This window comes from Tachysurus vachellii, chromosome 10 (genome assembly GCF_030014155.1).
Source record: "Tachysurus vachellii isolate PV-2020 chromosome 10, HZAU_Pvac_v1, whole genome shotgun sequence".
In the NCBI taxonomy this organism is placed as follows: domain Eukaryota; kingdom Metazoa; phylum Chordata; class Actinopteri; order Siluriformes; family Bagridae; genus Tachysurus; species Tachysurus vachellii.
Genome location: NC_083469.1, coordinates 13,911,191 through 13,928,180, shown reverse-complemented (window position 1 = coordinate 13,928,180; position 16,990 = coordinate 13,911,191). Strand labels below are relative to the sequence as shown.

At 39.2% G+C, this 16,990-nt stretch overlaps 1 protein-coding gene across 1 annotated transcript in view; it reads left to right on the top strand.

The window, feature by feature from the left end:
- LOC132852464 (neuronal PAS domain-containing protein 3) overlaps positions 1–16,990 on the top strand; it is a 220,285-nt gene that overhangs the window by 99,595 nt on the left and 103,700 nt on the right. Inside the window, exon 4 of the mRNA XM_060879687.1 lies at positions 16,001–16,083. Within this exon, the coding sequence (XP_060735670.1) occupies positions 16,001–16,083 (83 nt within the window). The remainder of the gene's footprint in view (positions 1–16,000; positions 16,084–16,990) is intronic.

Genomic DNA, 16,990 nt, shown 5'->3' with positions numbered 1-16,990 from the left:
ACATACTCGAAGCAGTAACCGCCAATGCTACACACTCCTTTACTTTATCTTTTTTGTTGTTTTTCTGTAGACAGCTAGCATGTCTTAAAGCCTGCAAATTGACACAGGGTGTAAAAACATACATGAAATACACACCTCTAGATCAACATATGAGTCTGTACACAGCGTCCGAAAAGTAGGAACCAGTGAGAATACGTCGAGCAAATACTATTTGTCCGTCTGAATAAATTGAGCATAATAAAAAACACGACGCAGCGGCTGAGAAAATGCATAAGGGTGAGCGTGTAGAGCATCTGTTGTAAATAATAAATACAAAATGAAGTCTATGTAGTTATATTCTCATCAGTTCCTGACTTTTCAGCAGCCTGCAGATCAGCAATGTCAGACTCCAGTGCTGCAAAAAAATTTATCAAGATGTTAATGAGCTGAATTAAGCGTATTAGCTCTCGTGGGTTAAGTGCGGGTGAGAACGCAGTGGGAAACAAGCTCAAAGGCGGAACTCATCAGCCGACAGCACGCATATCGTAGCATGGAATGCGTTCCAGGATTAATGACTAGTCACCACGTAAACATGACTTCAACATGTGTCTGTGAGACTCGTGTGAAGATAACAGATTACACCCAGGCAAATCTAACCGAAAACCCTTCAGTTAAGCATCCACTTTAAAGAAGATCTAAAGTGGTCGATGAAGATGAAGAAATAAATCTGACACCCTATAGATAAAGTGCTTTCTGATGTGTTTCATGCACGTAAACAGAGCCAGAGTTTAAAACAAGCGTAAGAGGACCATGAGCTTGTTCTGTTCAAATGTCTCACAGTTCCTGTCAGTCGAGATACCGGATATGATGCATGTCTTAAACCACTTCAGAAATGTGTCTGGTGTTAACTGGCATTGATACAGTGATTGACTCCAGATGAGTAAACAGATGACTCTGTGTCATGATTGGCTTGATATAAGATGTGGAATACTAAGCACATACAGTAGTCAAGAAGTCTGTGAGATCGCTTTTCTACTGCTGCAGTAAAGAGGCTGCAGCACAAACTACCAATAAATCCATAACTTTTCCTTCAATAGAAACACAAATATGATAAAGTGAGTCACAATCGTAATCAGATCAGAGAATAGATTCAGAAAAGCTGATGTGGCCCACGCAACAATCAGTTTCACACACCTGCTTTATTCTGTACTTACTGTACACACTGCACATGTTTACAGAAAGTTTTCGCTTCGTCTTAAGGCCCACAGCCAGGAATACCGCATGATGTTGTTGACCATCACTAAAATTTCTAAACTAATTTATTAAAACCAAATCAGCTGTTGTTCTGTGTAGCTCTGTCTTTGCTTTACGTAGCACCATGGTCCTGGAGAAACGTTGTCTCATTTCACTATGTACTGCATCGGCTATATATGGTTGAAATGACATAATAAAAGCTTCTTGAATTGACTTGACTTGATTTGAGGTATTTGGTTAGACTTTTACGTAACGATCTGAAGAGATAAACCCACAGACTAGGTCATTAAAACTAAAAAAATAAATAAAATAGAAAAGCACTAGATGACGTTCTCATAAACATGAGTGTCTATATACAAACATAATCTGTAATTAAATCACTATATCAGTCACTAAACTAGTTTAAAAAAAACAAATCAGCTGCATATGTAAAATCTAAGATGTGAGCTATAGTGAATATGAAGGTAGTTAGAAACGCCTTGGAATGTCTGAGAGGGTTTTACTCTTGTGCCCAAATGCCAAATAATAAATTTGTGTTTGCTTTGTGGTGTCAGTGTTCAGCATTGAGTTTCTATGTCATGCTTAACGGCTCATTTGAAATACAAAACTCAGGGTTTTAAGTATTTCTGTTTTTACCAATACTATCAGGGGGAATGTATTCATAGAAAAGAGTTACCTAATCCCTAACGGTTGTTTTTTTTCCACACAAATGTTTATATTTTTAAAGTAAATGATGTATCAAACCCATTTCAAGTGCTTGTTCATAAGAATCTGAATCTGTGTAAGTAAAACACCTCACACTGTGTCCTGACTTATTTTATATCAGACTCGCAGTGATAAAATAATTCATTTGTTATTATACTGCTCGAAGCTCTCCTATTAGTCGATTTTCATTCCGCCGTCAGACTGGAATATCAGTGTACTGGTAAAAGGGTTAAAAGCCCTTAGATCGAAGGGTTGAGGGTTCTTGTTATGCTTCAGAGGAGCATGTCATGTGCTAGCAGTGTCCTGACTTGAGGCGAAGTTTCATCAACCTGCCAGGACAAGTGACCATCCTCGATCTTGTCATCCTCGGGTGAACTTTAACCCCGCAGGGCATATTTTGCCTTTCAGTGGGTAGGAGAATCCCTGTCCCACAAATTCACATTTAGTGGCTCATTGGCTCTGTGTGCCAGAGGTGTCAAATAGTCATGACATGCAGCATTGAAAAAAAACTGAAGGACAACAACTATTAAGTGGAAAATTCTTATTTTTTGTTGTGGTGCTTTGTGCTACGCAGTAATGGTTGTTATTTCCAGCCTTGGTATATTGTGTGTGTGTGTGTGTGTCCAGGATATACAGTCAGAGTTGTATATTCGCCACAAGTGTCCTAGTCCAGTGTGTAGTGTTTTCCAGTTAGGAGCGTGCCACGTGTTTACGTGTAGTTTAAGTACGACTCAGCTGAATGGCACTAAAACCGGCTCCGAGGTCTTCTCTACCTCTCCATTTCCTCATTCTCTCTTCCCTGTCTCCTCTTTAGCACATGATAAAACGCTCGGTGGCTGCCTTCAACCAATCATGTTTTCAGTAGAGCAGTTAAACTGTTTTATTACCGCCACCCTCAAAGCTTTAGAGTCTTAAATTTTCTCCGTAATGGTAGATTAATTTCAGCCTGCCTAATGCAATCCAGGACAAAATATTTCAAACAGGATTTTTTTTTTTTTTTTATTATTTTTGGTAGAGGGTGTGGACAAAGTAGAGAGGGGTGAATTACAACATCGCTGCTGAAAAATACAACACCACCTTCCCGCCCCCACCCCTCCTGTTAGCAACACCTGTGTAGTGAAAAGGGTGTGTATTTGGCCCAGCTCAGTGGTGTGGGTATGAGTCAGTGTGTGAGTGAAGGAGGGGGTCAAGGCCCACATTCTTTTTTTTTTTTGCATACAAGCTCCATTTCAGGCAGCAGCATTGGGCAAGACCTTCAGAAGGCGATGGAGAGGAGCCGTGATAAGCGTCCAGGAGCGATAAGAGCTCAGGCCGCTTCACCTGCAGTCTGCTGCTGCTCGCAGATAATGCGCATTAATCCGCAGTGCCGTTTAAGGCTGTAGTGAAACGAAAGACAAAAAGCACTTCATGCGAACACCCCAATTAGGTGGAGTTGCTAACGTGTAATCTGAAGCGTGTTCATTATGTTTGAGCTGCTGGGGTTGATATTGCTTGTAGATAATGCAGCGTTCCAATAAGCTCTGATAGCAATCTTAATTAAATCACTCTGATATAGGATACAGTATGCCAAACTCGCACGCCGCTGTAATGCTAACACGGACCGTGATCTGCTTTTTTTTTCTAATTGGTGCTTTATTGTAGCTTTAAACACTGTTCGGACCTTTGTCATTCTGTGGCCATGTACAACTCTGCCCAGCAAGCCTATAAACTGACCTTTGTGTAGTAAATTGAAGAAACGCTACTAGAACAGCTCTGACTATTTAACACATGATGGAACTAATTCTTCCATTAACTCAACTTGCAATGAGATGACTTGTATGCTAATATCTTATAATTAATTCTTACACCCTCCACTTTCTTCTCCCTGCACAGATTTTTTTCTCCCCAAGACCCTTTCTAAGGATAGTCAACGGATCCCGACACTTCAACTAATGCATAATGTTCATTTCAGGCTCTTAATTAGGTTTAAATGAAAATTGGCTCAGCAGAAAGATGGACAGCGGGGAAGGCATCAAACCACCCAGCATGCCCCAGAGTTGTGAGGCAATGCGATTTGTAGGAGCAGCGCAGCGAGGAGTTCAGAGTTCATTAATTTTTAGTGTGCACATTCTCTCCCAGTGGTGTTTCCAGCCTGCTCTCACTCCATCAGGACATGAGCACAAACACTGGACCTGCACACAGATCTGAAACTCCATCTCTCTCTTTCTCTCACACACACACACATATATATATACAAACACATACACATTGACACAAGCACAGATACACACTCACAAACACACACATACACACAAACACATGAGCACAGATACACACACAAGCACAGACACACACAAACACACACACACACACAAACACACACACACACACACATATATACACTCACACACAAAGCAAAGAGGCGCATGCACACACACACACATATATACACTCACACACAAAGCAAAGAGGCGCATGCACACACACACATACAGTATATATACAAACACATACACATTGACACAAGCACAGATACACACACTCACAAACACACAGATACACACAAACACACAAACACATGAGCACAGATACACACACTCACAAACACACAGATACACACAAACACACAAACACATGAGCACAGATACACACACAAGCACAGACACACACAAACACACACACACATATATACACTCACACACAAAGCAAAGAGGCGCATGCACACACACACAAACATACACACAGACACACACAGAGACAAAGAGGTCACGCATACACACACAAACAAAGGAGGATACTTGTCTCTCTAGGGGGATTAAATTCAGTGGTCAGTATAGCGCTCTTTTAGTGAAGCTCCACCTAGTGCCACATTTGAACACACAGCATTTGTTCCAGATAAAAAGATCAATTTAAAATGAAAACTTTAAACCCTGTCCTGAGATCCAATGAGTTCTCACTAATATCTATTTTTTTACACAGCACATAATTCCTGACCTTAGCTACAAACGGGACTTGAGTCATCCATGAGTTTAATCTCTCTTTCACTCTGCGCGGCTTGCCAGCATGATGAGCGCTAGCGGTGTTTCATTAACATGGATGAAGTCAGGAAGCAGCTTCACACATCTACTGAGTCACTACTGGGAGCGTAATTAGAAAATACAATGCAATCTGTTTTTTTTCTACATTTACGCAGTCGAATCTAGCCGTCACACTTTTATATTCACCTCACAAATGTCGTAATGCTTAGCCTCTGTCTCAACACTGTCCTTTCTTAGCTTTTAACATTAGTAGCTGCCTTTACCTCATGCCTCCATCTTCTACATTACGTCTTAATGTGTAGCCCAGCACTGGTGAAGCTCCATAGACTCCAGTCGTGTATATGGATCTGTCTCTCTGTTTAGCGTGCCACTATAGGTTAGTGCCTAATTACTCTGCCCCAAATATTCCCCTGGTGCTAATATTCTCTGCCTCAATGCCTCATTATATCATTTGGCAGACTGAAACATCAGCCTTCCAATGTCTGAAACGTGTCTTATGTTCCAGTGTTCTACACTCCTTCCCTCATTCATCTCTCTCTCTCTCTCTCTCTCTCTCTCTCTCTCTCTCTCGCTCTCTCTCTCTTTTTCTCTCTCTCTCTGTTTTTGTTTTCTATACTGCTCCTATACTGTTACATTAACAATTCTTCCAGTCACCTTCACACTTTTCTTCTAATCGTTGACTCAAGCAGTCATAGAGGAGCTCCTCTGTTCCTTTCTGTGTAGCTTTGTACCCTTCACTATCCATTCACAGGAAAAATGAGTGTCATATACAGTACCCCTCTTTCCATTCCCTCTTCTTTTACACACACACACACACACACACACACACACACACACACACGCACAGTAAGCAGTAGTATAAGCTGATGTTAATATGTTCTGATTCAAGGACAGGTGTGTGTATGTGTGTGTATGTATGTATATGTGTGTGTGTGTGTGTGTGTGTGTGTGTGTGTGGGTGTGCAAATGTGTGTTAATGAATTTTGTTGTTGAATATTGCGTGTGTGTGTGAATGTATGTGTGTGTCAATTAATCTTGTTCATGAATATATACAGTATATATATTTTTATATATTTTTTTGTTTGTTTGTGTGTGTGTGAGTGTGTGTGTGAATGTATATTGTTGTTAAATATTGTGCATGTGTGTCTGTGTGTGTGTGTGTGTGTGTGTGTGTGTGTGTGTGTACATGTGTGTATAGATGTGAAGAGTGTATAGCTCAGTGGTAGTATCCTGTCTGTTACACACAGGTTATGCTGCATTTGAGCTGAAGGAGTGGAAGCTTTCCGTAAGGCACAGACTTCATGCTACATTGACTGGCCTCGATGCTTTTTAGCCTCTCACAGACACACGCTCAACCGTGACATTGAGCATTATTTGTTTCACTCCGAAAGAAGACAGAAAGATTGTTTTGAAAACCAGACACCGGAGAAGCAGATAAAGTGTTCGATTCCGAGCAGAACTTTTTTTCTGCCTCTCGTCGTTGCTAAGCCGTTTGAGTGAACAGGCAAACGTGAACTGTTAGCAGGAAGATTTACACTCTCCAGCCGTCATCTTGGATCCTCTGTCTTAAGCATGTCAGTCCTCTGGCATGTCCTAAGGGTAATAATGCAGATTTTCCACCATTTTTCTGTCAGTAGAAATCATCAAACTTGCCTCATTGAGGCCAGCATCATTTCCATTCTGTAAAGGCAGTTGTTATGAAATCCCGTTAATTATAGTGATCATAATTTAGCTGTATATTCTCCATAGCATGACTTTTATAGTCAGAGTGTTGAATCATTGCTTCTTTCCTTTGTATATTTTTGGAGCCCAGTGGATGTGTGTTGTAAAGGTTTCATGAATAGAAGTGTGTTCTACAGCCCGAGCCACACGAGTTTATTAGGACACGCCTAGCAGTGCACTTCAGTAATGGATTTGGAGTCTATCTGCATGGCTGTGCTCTAGGGCAGTGCGGGTGGCCTGTCTCTCACCCTAATTCAGTTAGCCATAATGAATGCATTTCCAAATGAAATGAGATTTTTTTTTTTCATTATTTTCTTTTGCACATCCCACAGTATCGATCCACTTGCGATGCCCCTTGAACTTGACCTCACTCATGTAGCTCAATGTCAATAATCTTGTCCTCTTCCGCCTGTCCTCAATGGAGGGAGATATCGATAGCTGCATTTAGCATGGAGGACTCCCAGGATTCAACGATCCATACGCGTTCAGGAGCAGTCAGAGTTGGTAACTTCTTGTTAGCGATCTAACATATCCTTTTGAAAAGGGACAGAATGGAGGTGGATTCTGAGGAACATTTTTAGAATAGACATAAACTTGATGGACACTTTAAGGACACTTTATGATTATGGTTTTAAACAAGTCCTTCCTAAGCTGGTTAAAGCAACCTAATGAAAACAATATCAGTGATGCCCAGGATCATCTTTTTTTAGAGAGAAAGAGAGAGAGAGAGAGAGAGAGAGAGAGAGAGAGGCTGGTGATGGATGCACTATTTTGTAGCTGCTATAACATATGTGATATCTTGCTTCCAGGATGTTTCTTGATCTAAAATTAGCATAAGTATGAGGGGGCCATTTAATTAAAAAAAAAAAAAATGTTAGAATTAGAACTAACTGCAGTATTGCAGGTTTAGCATTTATTGACATAGCCGTAAATTAATATCACAGGCACTAAACTAACGAGTTTTTCTTTTCATTAGTAACTACTGCACATTGAGGAAACCAAGAGAATAACAACTGATGGCTTTGCACCATCATAAATGTTGTTATCTGTTGTCTGGACCAAATGGAAGCAACTTTAGATATAACCTTAATGAAATCTTAGTCAGCACTGCTAATGAAACAGCTGCAGAAAAGACAGGACTTCAACCTTAATATTGAAAACTTTCCCTAAAATAATGAAGACAAAAGCTTTGTTTGTTTTGTTAAGTGACCTTCACTCTTTAAAGTTGTTTCCTTTTCGCTTCAGCCGTTTAGATCTGTTCACATAGACGTTTTTGCTTTTTCTCCAATGCATTGTTTATAAATGATGCAGCATTCTCTGGATGATGGTCTTCTCTCTGTCGTGTTCTCTCGCTCGTACAAATGAGTTTTGATGATTTCTGAGTGGACACTACTTGTCATGCAGTGTGTCTCTTTCCTGGGCCTTTTATATCATGAAATGGCAGCTTGATAAATACCACATTTTACTGAGCTCTTCTTCAAGGTGTGTCTGTGAGCTCTTCATCACGTGTCTTTTTTACACAGCTACATTTCCTGTACATGTTTATAACATGTAGAGCTAGTATATGTAGCAATACAGACACAAATGTTAAGTCATAATAACATTTAGGTTTATCCTGTTCACTTCATGAGACATTGGGTGGTTTTAGCATTGATTTCTTTCTGTCAAACAAAAGTATAAATTATTAAATAATTAGGTACACATATTAAAAAGTATATTAAATGATGTCAAAATATGAAATCATTATTTAAGAATATAGAACTAGTTTTAGAAATATTCTTATCGATAATCTTATTATGTTTAGTATGTTGGAAAAACAGAAAGAGGAATTTATAAATAAATAAATAGATTTTTAAAAAATATTTATTAAAGTACATTTCATTAAATACAGTTATATATATTTAAAAATTATTATTATTATTATTATTATTATTATTATTATTGTTATTATATTTTAATATTAAATGGATGTATATTTAAACATTTTAAATGAATCATAAACCTTTTCTCTGTAATTTGTCTCAGGTTATGTTAGGCTCCCCTGACAAGCGTAAAGGATCAGCAGACAATACATCAAATACTTTTCTCTTGGATCCTAGATTTTATTCGTTTTATTCCATAGCAATTCACCAGTGCTGATTTTTTTTATTTACTGATAAGCAATGATAAATGATACAACACAAATGATAAACAAGGACAAACCATCTTTGTCTTTTAAGTTGTCGGAAGAGTTGACTAAACTTTCTGACACACAATCACAAGCACTGAGCCTTTTTGTTAGATGAAATGTATCCAAACTCCAGCCTTTTGATATTGCACCAAATTGTCAGGTCTGAAATCTACTCGTACTATAATAATAAGACAGAAGCAGACATACAGCAGTGGCACAGGGTGAGGACGATACTGCGTGTAGGGCAGATCTGTAAGCGCCGGCATTAATGCAGCACAAAGCTGCTTAAAATTTAATGATATAAATGAGGAGAAAGATGAACATGGATTATTAAACTCATCATCATGAAAACTTAAAGCAGTCAAAGGCATTAAAAGAAACTAATTAAAACAAATGCTTCAACCTCCATCATGATGTCCATGACTTATTCAGGAACATGTGAGTAGTGTGTGATCAGGAACCGTCATTATTATCGGCCACTGAATTATTCAGCACCTTTTACTCGGAGAAAATATTAGGGCTGGGGAACAGTCTGGGAGGTAAAATGTACATTTTGATTAGGAATGAGAGAGTGCGGATATGGAGCGTGGATATGCTTCATACAGGCTTGATTTGCTTTTACACTGCTTTTAATGGGTAAATATTGTGTTACGGACAAATGTAGGAATCTAATCAGAGCCGTTAACGTAGAACAAACAGTCTGAGAATTTAGCTCTCTATTGAGAGTAAATGATTTATCATGTTGTTTTAGTGTTTTAGTTGGAATCTGCTCCCACACTTACAGCTTATGTTACAGCTGAGCCAAATTGAGCTCTAAACTCTGTTTTATATAACATAGTCTGCCTTTTATTTGTTTTTGTTCACATTTTTGTGAATTTTATTGTTTAAGTTTTTTAAAATAGGACATATTCATTTATTTTTAGCTCCTTCATCTGAAAATGAAAACGACGTCTGATTATAAAATAAATAAAAATCACGTCGTAATTTTGTTGTAATTTTTCATGTCGTAATGTTTTACTCCGACCTGTTCTTTTTCAATGGGTAACCTCTGAAAGATTTTAGATTCTCATATTTGCAAGTCAAGACTAACCTTGGAGAAGCAGCCACTGTAGAGGGAAGAATATGTAATTTTATTGACCCCTAGCCTTAGCTGCAGCTGGATTTTCAGTAGAAATGGATTAGTTTCGGCTGTTGTAATATCCTGTATGTTGAAGGAAACTTTCTCTCCAGTGAGAGTTTGGAGTGGTGTGTGTTAATGTGCCGCTAGAAAAGAAACAGGCTCGTTTTAGTTAAGCTTCCTTCTCTGCTTGTGCTTTTCATTTCCCTCATACAAATGAATAAAAGAATGATGATCGCCTTACGCAACAATTTTTTTGCTGCAATAATAAAGAAGGAGGAATGGAACTCATTTCTACAATATAATACAGTTTTTTCGCCGTGTGGATGTGCACTCATGTAGGTGCGTGTGTGTGTGTGTAGTCGTGTATGTGAACGGTGTTGCGTTCAGCACTAATTGGAGTGTGTCTAGAGGCCTATCAATTAAGCTCTGTTGTGTCTCACTCTGTGAGGAAGCTAGCCTGTCTAATGAGAGGAGACATGGAGGAAAGATGGAGGCAAATGAACAGAGAGAACAGGGGAGAAATCTGACATTGTTGCGCTGTTAAGCACTAAATCAAAGTAATTAGAATCAGAAGAGGAAAAAAAATCATTTCAACTCATAAATATAATTTCAGGTTTCAATATAATTTCAATTTCAGGCAATGAGCAGATTCCTGCATTGGCAGAAAGTGTTTTTAAAGTTTTTAAATATATGTATTCTTTTAAAAGCTGAAAAGACATCAGAGGTCCCCTGTGTAAAGCGCACAGGAAGTTACTAGCTGCAGGAATCTCGGGAATAATCGGGAGGCTGTACTCCGAGTGCTTTATCTAGAGGTAGATTAGTATTCTGAGCTCGTAGCGCTGATTCAGTTACCACAGTGGATCTAAGATCCAAATCTCACTCTTTTGTTGTGGCCCTCACAACAGCTCTTGATGTGAGCGAATGATCTTCCCAAGCTGATGAAAACACATCCGCAGTGCTGCTAAAACTCGGGCTAGGGTCTGGTCAATTGGTGCAGCCCCTCAGTGAATACTTTTCCTGTCTGAGTGTGTTGAGTGTGTTTGTGTGCGCATCTGTGTGTGAGTGCATGTAGCCGGATTATACAACTTCACCATTGTGGCGTTGTCGGCACTGACAGTGTCCACCGGCTCCCGACCGTGAGCACTTTGACAGCTTGATGAATTAAGGCTGACACTTGCCAAAATAGCTGTCGCCTGTGCCAGCTGCCAGTTGAGCATTTACACTCTGTTAATTGAATTGGCAATTTGTGTAACAGTACCTGCCCCTGAGCTTTGGTAAAGCAAGGGGCTGCCATTTAGCTCCGCTAATCCAAGACCAGGGAATAAGAACGCTAAGCTTCAGACGAAATTATTGCAGATTTAAAATGACAGTCAGGGGCCATGTTGCCAATTTCCCATTAAATGAGAAATAAATTAACAATAGCAATAATGTTGACTTATAAAACCGAAAGTTAAATTGACTTTCAAATAGTGCTGCGATTTGAAATTGCTACGGTGCCGAAAATCAAATTGCATATATTGCGTTCTTGCATTGAACGCTGTTTGTAGCATGGCAGTATTAAGCACCGGCATTAAATATTGAAAATGTTAAATGGAAACGGATATTTTCTCATAATAAAATAGCATTATTCTGTATCAGGGTAGTCCTTACGCCATTTGCATCTACATGAATTTGAGTCAAGGACTTCTGAATAATGCACCTTTGCCACCCCGCAGGGGGAGAAACGCCGATACTTTCAACTGAATAATTTCAGCCTGAGAACTAAAGAATGCCCAAAGTGCACCTGTATTCAACAAATTACTGTTTAATATCTATGAAGTCTCATAATGTTCTAATTATATAGCATAGAGTATACAACACAACAAAATAGTTCTTTAGCTGTTTAACTATTTTAACTGCTGTTTCTCACTACACTACTCCTACACTTCTCACTGTATATATGTATATATTTACAGTGTCACAAGAAAGTTTGTGAAGCCTTTAGAAATTCTTGTATTTCTGCAAAAATATGACCCAAAACAGCAGGTTTTCACACAAGTCCTAAAAGTGAACACAATTAAACAAATGAGCCAACAATATTATACTTAATTATTGAGAAAAATGATCCAACATTACATATCTACGACTTGCAAAAGTATGTGAACTTTTGGAGTCAGTATCTGTTGTGAGCCCTTGTGCAGCAATAACTGCAAGAAAAGTTTCAGGTAACTTTTGATCAGTCCTGCACAACAGCCTGGAAGAATTTTATCCCATTTCTTAGTATAGAGGAGCTTCAACACTGGGATTTTGGTGGGTGTCCTAACATGAACTACTTTCTTCAGGTCCTTCCACAATATATATATATATATATGAATCTTCAATTTAATTCAAATTTATTTGTATAACGATATTAACAAAGGACATCATCTCAAAGCAGCAACATAATAATTTACAGAACATAATAAATATTGCCAAAAGTACAAAAAGGTTAACATTATACAAATATTTATACAAAGATCCAAGATTAATATTATACTTATATTTAAATGTGTTTGTATTTATCCCCAATGAGCAAGCCTGAGGTGACTGGGGCGACTGTGGCAAGGAAAAACTCCCTTAGATGGAAGAGATGAAGAGGAAGAAACCTTGAGAGAACCCAATGAATCTCTTTTCAATACTTTTACTGTAGATACTTAATAATCCAGACAACACTTTGAGATGTATAACCGAATATTAAGAAGTCTTTGCATTAAAAAAAAAAACTCATTGAATGAAATCTCGCCTGGTTGTGTCTTGCGGATTTGATTCATTTGCTTCTGCTTCCTTCCTATTTTTTGTTTTATTTCTGCTCAATGTGCCGTGTGACGGCACTAAAGCGGGGAAGACGTACGACATGGGACAGCGACAGAGCAGCCTCTGTGTAGCCTCTGAACTTCTGCCAGCTTGCTCTTTGTCTATCATTTGTGGCCTGAGCAGAAATGAAGCAGATTAATAGAGCATAATGCTCGGGATCGATACGTAATTATATTCATCTCCACGACTGCCCGGGCACCTGTAGAGGAGCACTGAATCGCCAGCCAGGTCCTCTTCAGACAGAACTGTCATACGCCTGCTCTGGACTGCCTCCAGGTCACACAGAGCTGGATGTAATGTGTATGTAGGCGGGGACTGGATATTGTGATGGAGGCAGAGATTAGGCTTGAGAGCCCCTCCCCTGTTTGTGCTCTGTAAGCAGAAAGAATAGAGGAGGAATTTCCCAGACTCTAGAGGAGTCTGAGGATGATGATGACGATGGGAAAAAGCGTTCTTTCGGCTCTCACGCTCAGTTCCGTTACGTCTCTCATTTCTTACTCACTGAAGGTCAAATGAAGGTGCTTTGAGATTCACACACATACTCTTTCTCTACCAGGTGATTACACAGAACGACCTGCACACCACCTCTGAATGTCACATTCATCATCTTTAGCTTTATCAGACTCATTTAGCCTTTGTACATTTTTTTCCCCCAGTATTGTATTTGGCACATGGCTGTGGATGTCACAGGGGGTCTGTGATGATGTGAGACAGCATGAGGCCGATGGACCATCTGTAGCTTAAGCACTGCGCCGAATGACTAATGCCAGCATCATTAAGAGCAGCGCTTCTCTGTTAGCGGAAGGGCTCGTTTCTGGCCTCCGTTCCTCGTCGAAAAGGGCCCGGTTTAACATTTTAACTTCTTTATTATAAAATATTAACCACTATCTAGTTTGGAGTTTGAAAAGATCCCCAAGGTCAAAGAATGTGCAGCACTCAGAGCAATCTGTGCCTGATTTCTATGCAGCGTTCATTCAAAGGCAAGGATCCTTGTGATGAGGGCTATTGTACGGGCGAAGAAGAATCATTTCCTCCTCTGAGTCTGCATGACGATAGAGAGGATAATAATTGAAGTTGGTCAAGTGTGCTTTCATCTTTTGATATTTTCTTCAGTCGTCTTATACGAGAAGACTGTTTTAAGTTTGTGTGTTTTGTGTGTGTGCGCAATATGAGAATGTAAATGCATGTACAGAGTCACAACAGTGAAACAAGGAGGCTACTGTATGGTGTATATGTTTACTTACACTTTCTTTGGCATTTCAATACAGAGTAAGAATGACATTGCAGTACCTGCCAATTTATTAGGAACGCTTGTTCACCTGCTCATTCGTGCAATTAGCAAGCACCAGAGTATGTTAAAGTGTGATCTTACTGACTTTGAACATTGCATGGTTGTTGCTGCCAGATGGACTGAAATGCGTATTTTCGATACTGCTGATCTACTGGGATTTCACGCACAGCAATCTCTAGAGACTACACAGAACAGTGAAAAAAAACAATAAAAAACAGTTTTATTGGTGGAGACACCTTGTTGATGAGAAGACAATGGCCAGACTGGTTCTAGCTGACAGGAAGGCTACGGAAACCCCTCGAAAACACTCTTGTACAGAAAAGATCTTAAAATGCACAACACATTGAACCTTGAGGTCAACAGGCTACATAAACAAAAGCCATCTCACAGCCTAGACCAGGAATCTGAGGCTACAATTAGCTCGGTTCAGATTAGGCCCCTTAAACGATAATTACTACATATTTTATTTTTACAATTCTGTCTATTTGACCACAGGATGTTATACAGCAAATCTATTACTGTATAAACAAAATGACAGAAAGATCTGAAACATCAAAGATATTAAACATTAAAGATTCCAGTAGGGTTTTTATCAATAAACAAGTAAAAAAAACAAACAACATATCAATATATCTCAGTAAAGAATAGTAATAAACAGAATCTGAAATGAGTTCAAATCACATTAGCTAATAAAAATAAAAATACAAATCTGTTCTAATCGATGTGGCTACAGAATTAAGGCATGAAGATTTCTACTACTGAGATATATTCTGCTTTGCTTAAAAAAAAAAAGATTTTGGGGATCATGATTGTGAATAAATTAATCTTTTTACCCATAAATTAGAAGAGAATTTGGTATGTAGCAAACTCGGATGTTTGTCTGAACTGTGTGTGCCCTCTCTGCTCTCTCTCTCTCTCTTTCTCGGGGTGTAACAGCTCCCTCTGCTGTGAGTTAGCACTCTGTCCTGCTGGCTGTGCTTTGTTTGTTCTCTGTCCTGCAGTGCCTCCACTGACCCGCCTGTTCTGTGTGCTTCTATTTCGTCCCCTGCTCATGCTTCCTACTGTTCTGGCCTTCCTTGTCCTCTGGGCCTGACTCAGTGTGAAGTGCTGAGAGCGTAACCGGAGGGGATAGCAGTGTTTTCCCCAAGCCGCTCTGAAAGACAGGAGCCTCTCATTCCACAGTCATGTCCTCAGCTCTTCTGCCTTCCCCAGGGCCCTGCCATCTGCCCTCTTGCCCCTCACTCCCCAGCGTGCATTCCCAAATGCACAGCTCTGTTTGCTTCTGGTCCTTAATAGCCATTCAGCACTTTTATTACATCATTAATTGCACTTAATTCAGAAACATTTACCCGAACGCCTGGCTAGGCTTGGAAAATTAGGTACACAGAGCTTTGTTATAAAATTTTCAATAATGAACTCTGGTGGAACAAGGTCTGTTAAGTTTGAAATCACCCCAGGCCATTTTTTTAGCTACACCGCTGTCAGTGCCTGAGTCTGCTTTTAAACGGAGACACAGAGAAAAAATGCCCTAAGGGTGTCATTCTCCAGGTGCTCCGTCATTGAATAACTGTGCCGATTTTATCCCTTGTATAAAGAGCAGGCTCTGTTTAGATGAATATGCAACACGCGCATGGACACAAGCCATAAGTAAGCTGTGATTTGCATCTGTCTATTTACAGTAGCAGGGGCTTAGTATTATTGGGGCAGAAGTGTTTGTTCAGCAGTTTACCATATCTGTTTAAATCACACTGGCAAATTCCATTTCCAAGTTCATTTGGAAGAACTAAAGTGGGGACATGCATGCGTCTGCACGCCCACACACACACACACACACACGCGCACACACACACGCGCGCACACACACAAACACTCCGCACTTCAAAACTGATTTGTGGTTTTTCTTTCCTCAGCTATTGGCTCACAGAGAAGGAGGAGCCCCAGTGCAGTTGCCACAGAGATCTTTGAGCCTCACCTGGGCAGCCACATCCTACAGGTAGGTTTATCTCTAGAGTTCACTTCCTCTGTACACTGAACCTGACTGCATCTGAGCTTTCATTACACTTCCTCACATAAACAAAATACATGTCTAAAGCCTGTTTCATTAATACTCTAGTATGTACAGTGCCAGCTGAATAATTATTATAGACTTACAGTATTTGGAGTCAGCTTTAAAAATATTGGCACCCTGAGATGTTCTTGGAGTAGAACTGAATATAAAGCAAACAACAAACAAAAAACATCAAAAATATGATAAACAATAAATAAGTGTTTTCTTAAAAAAAAAAAAGGGTATACACATTTTGTTTGCATAATAAGTAACATAATAAGGGAATTTCTTTGTAAAAGCACTGTGTCAGAAATAAAAGCACCCTAAAAATATTTCCCAATGAAGTAAATAATTGACACAGAGCTTGTAATAGGAGTGCAAGATTAATATTATTGTGTCCTTTAACTGGTAAAAAAATGTTTTTAATAATAATAATAATAAAGAAGAAGAAGAAGAAGAAGAAGACAAAAATAAAGAAGAAGAAATTTTCTTATTAGTAGTCTTTAGTATTCTTAGTATTAAATGTCCTCTGTCTCTTTTGTCTTTTGGTGATGGATATTTAAAATATCCTTTAGGGTTGCCACTATTTTATTGGATATGTTTCTAGAGAAAACCTCCAATATTTCTAAAGGAAAGAAACAATAAAAAAGACATTTGTATGAGAAAGATTGTTATGGAATGCTAAGCAGTTACAAAAATTCTATAAGGGGTGCCAATAATTGTGGTGCTGTCTGTATACCGGGCACAAGCAATGAATGGGTGGGCTGAAGTCAGAGTGAATGCAGTGTCATCATGAATATTTGGAGGTAAGCATCTTTAGGGAGCAGCCTATATACAGCAGCCAGTATATGTG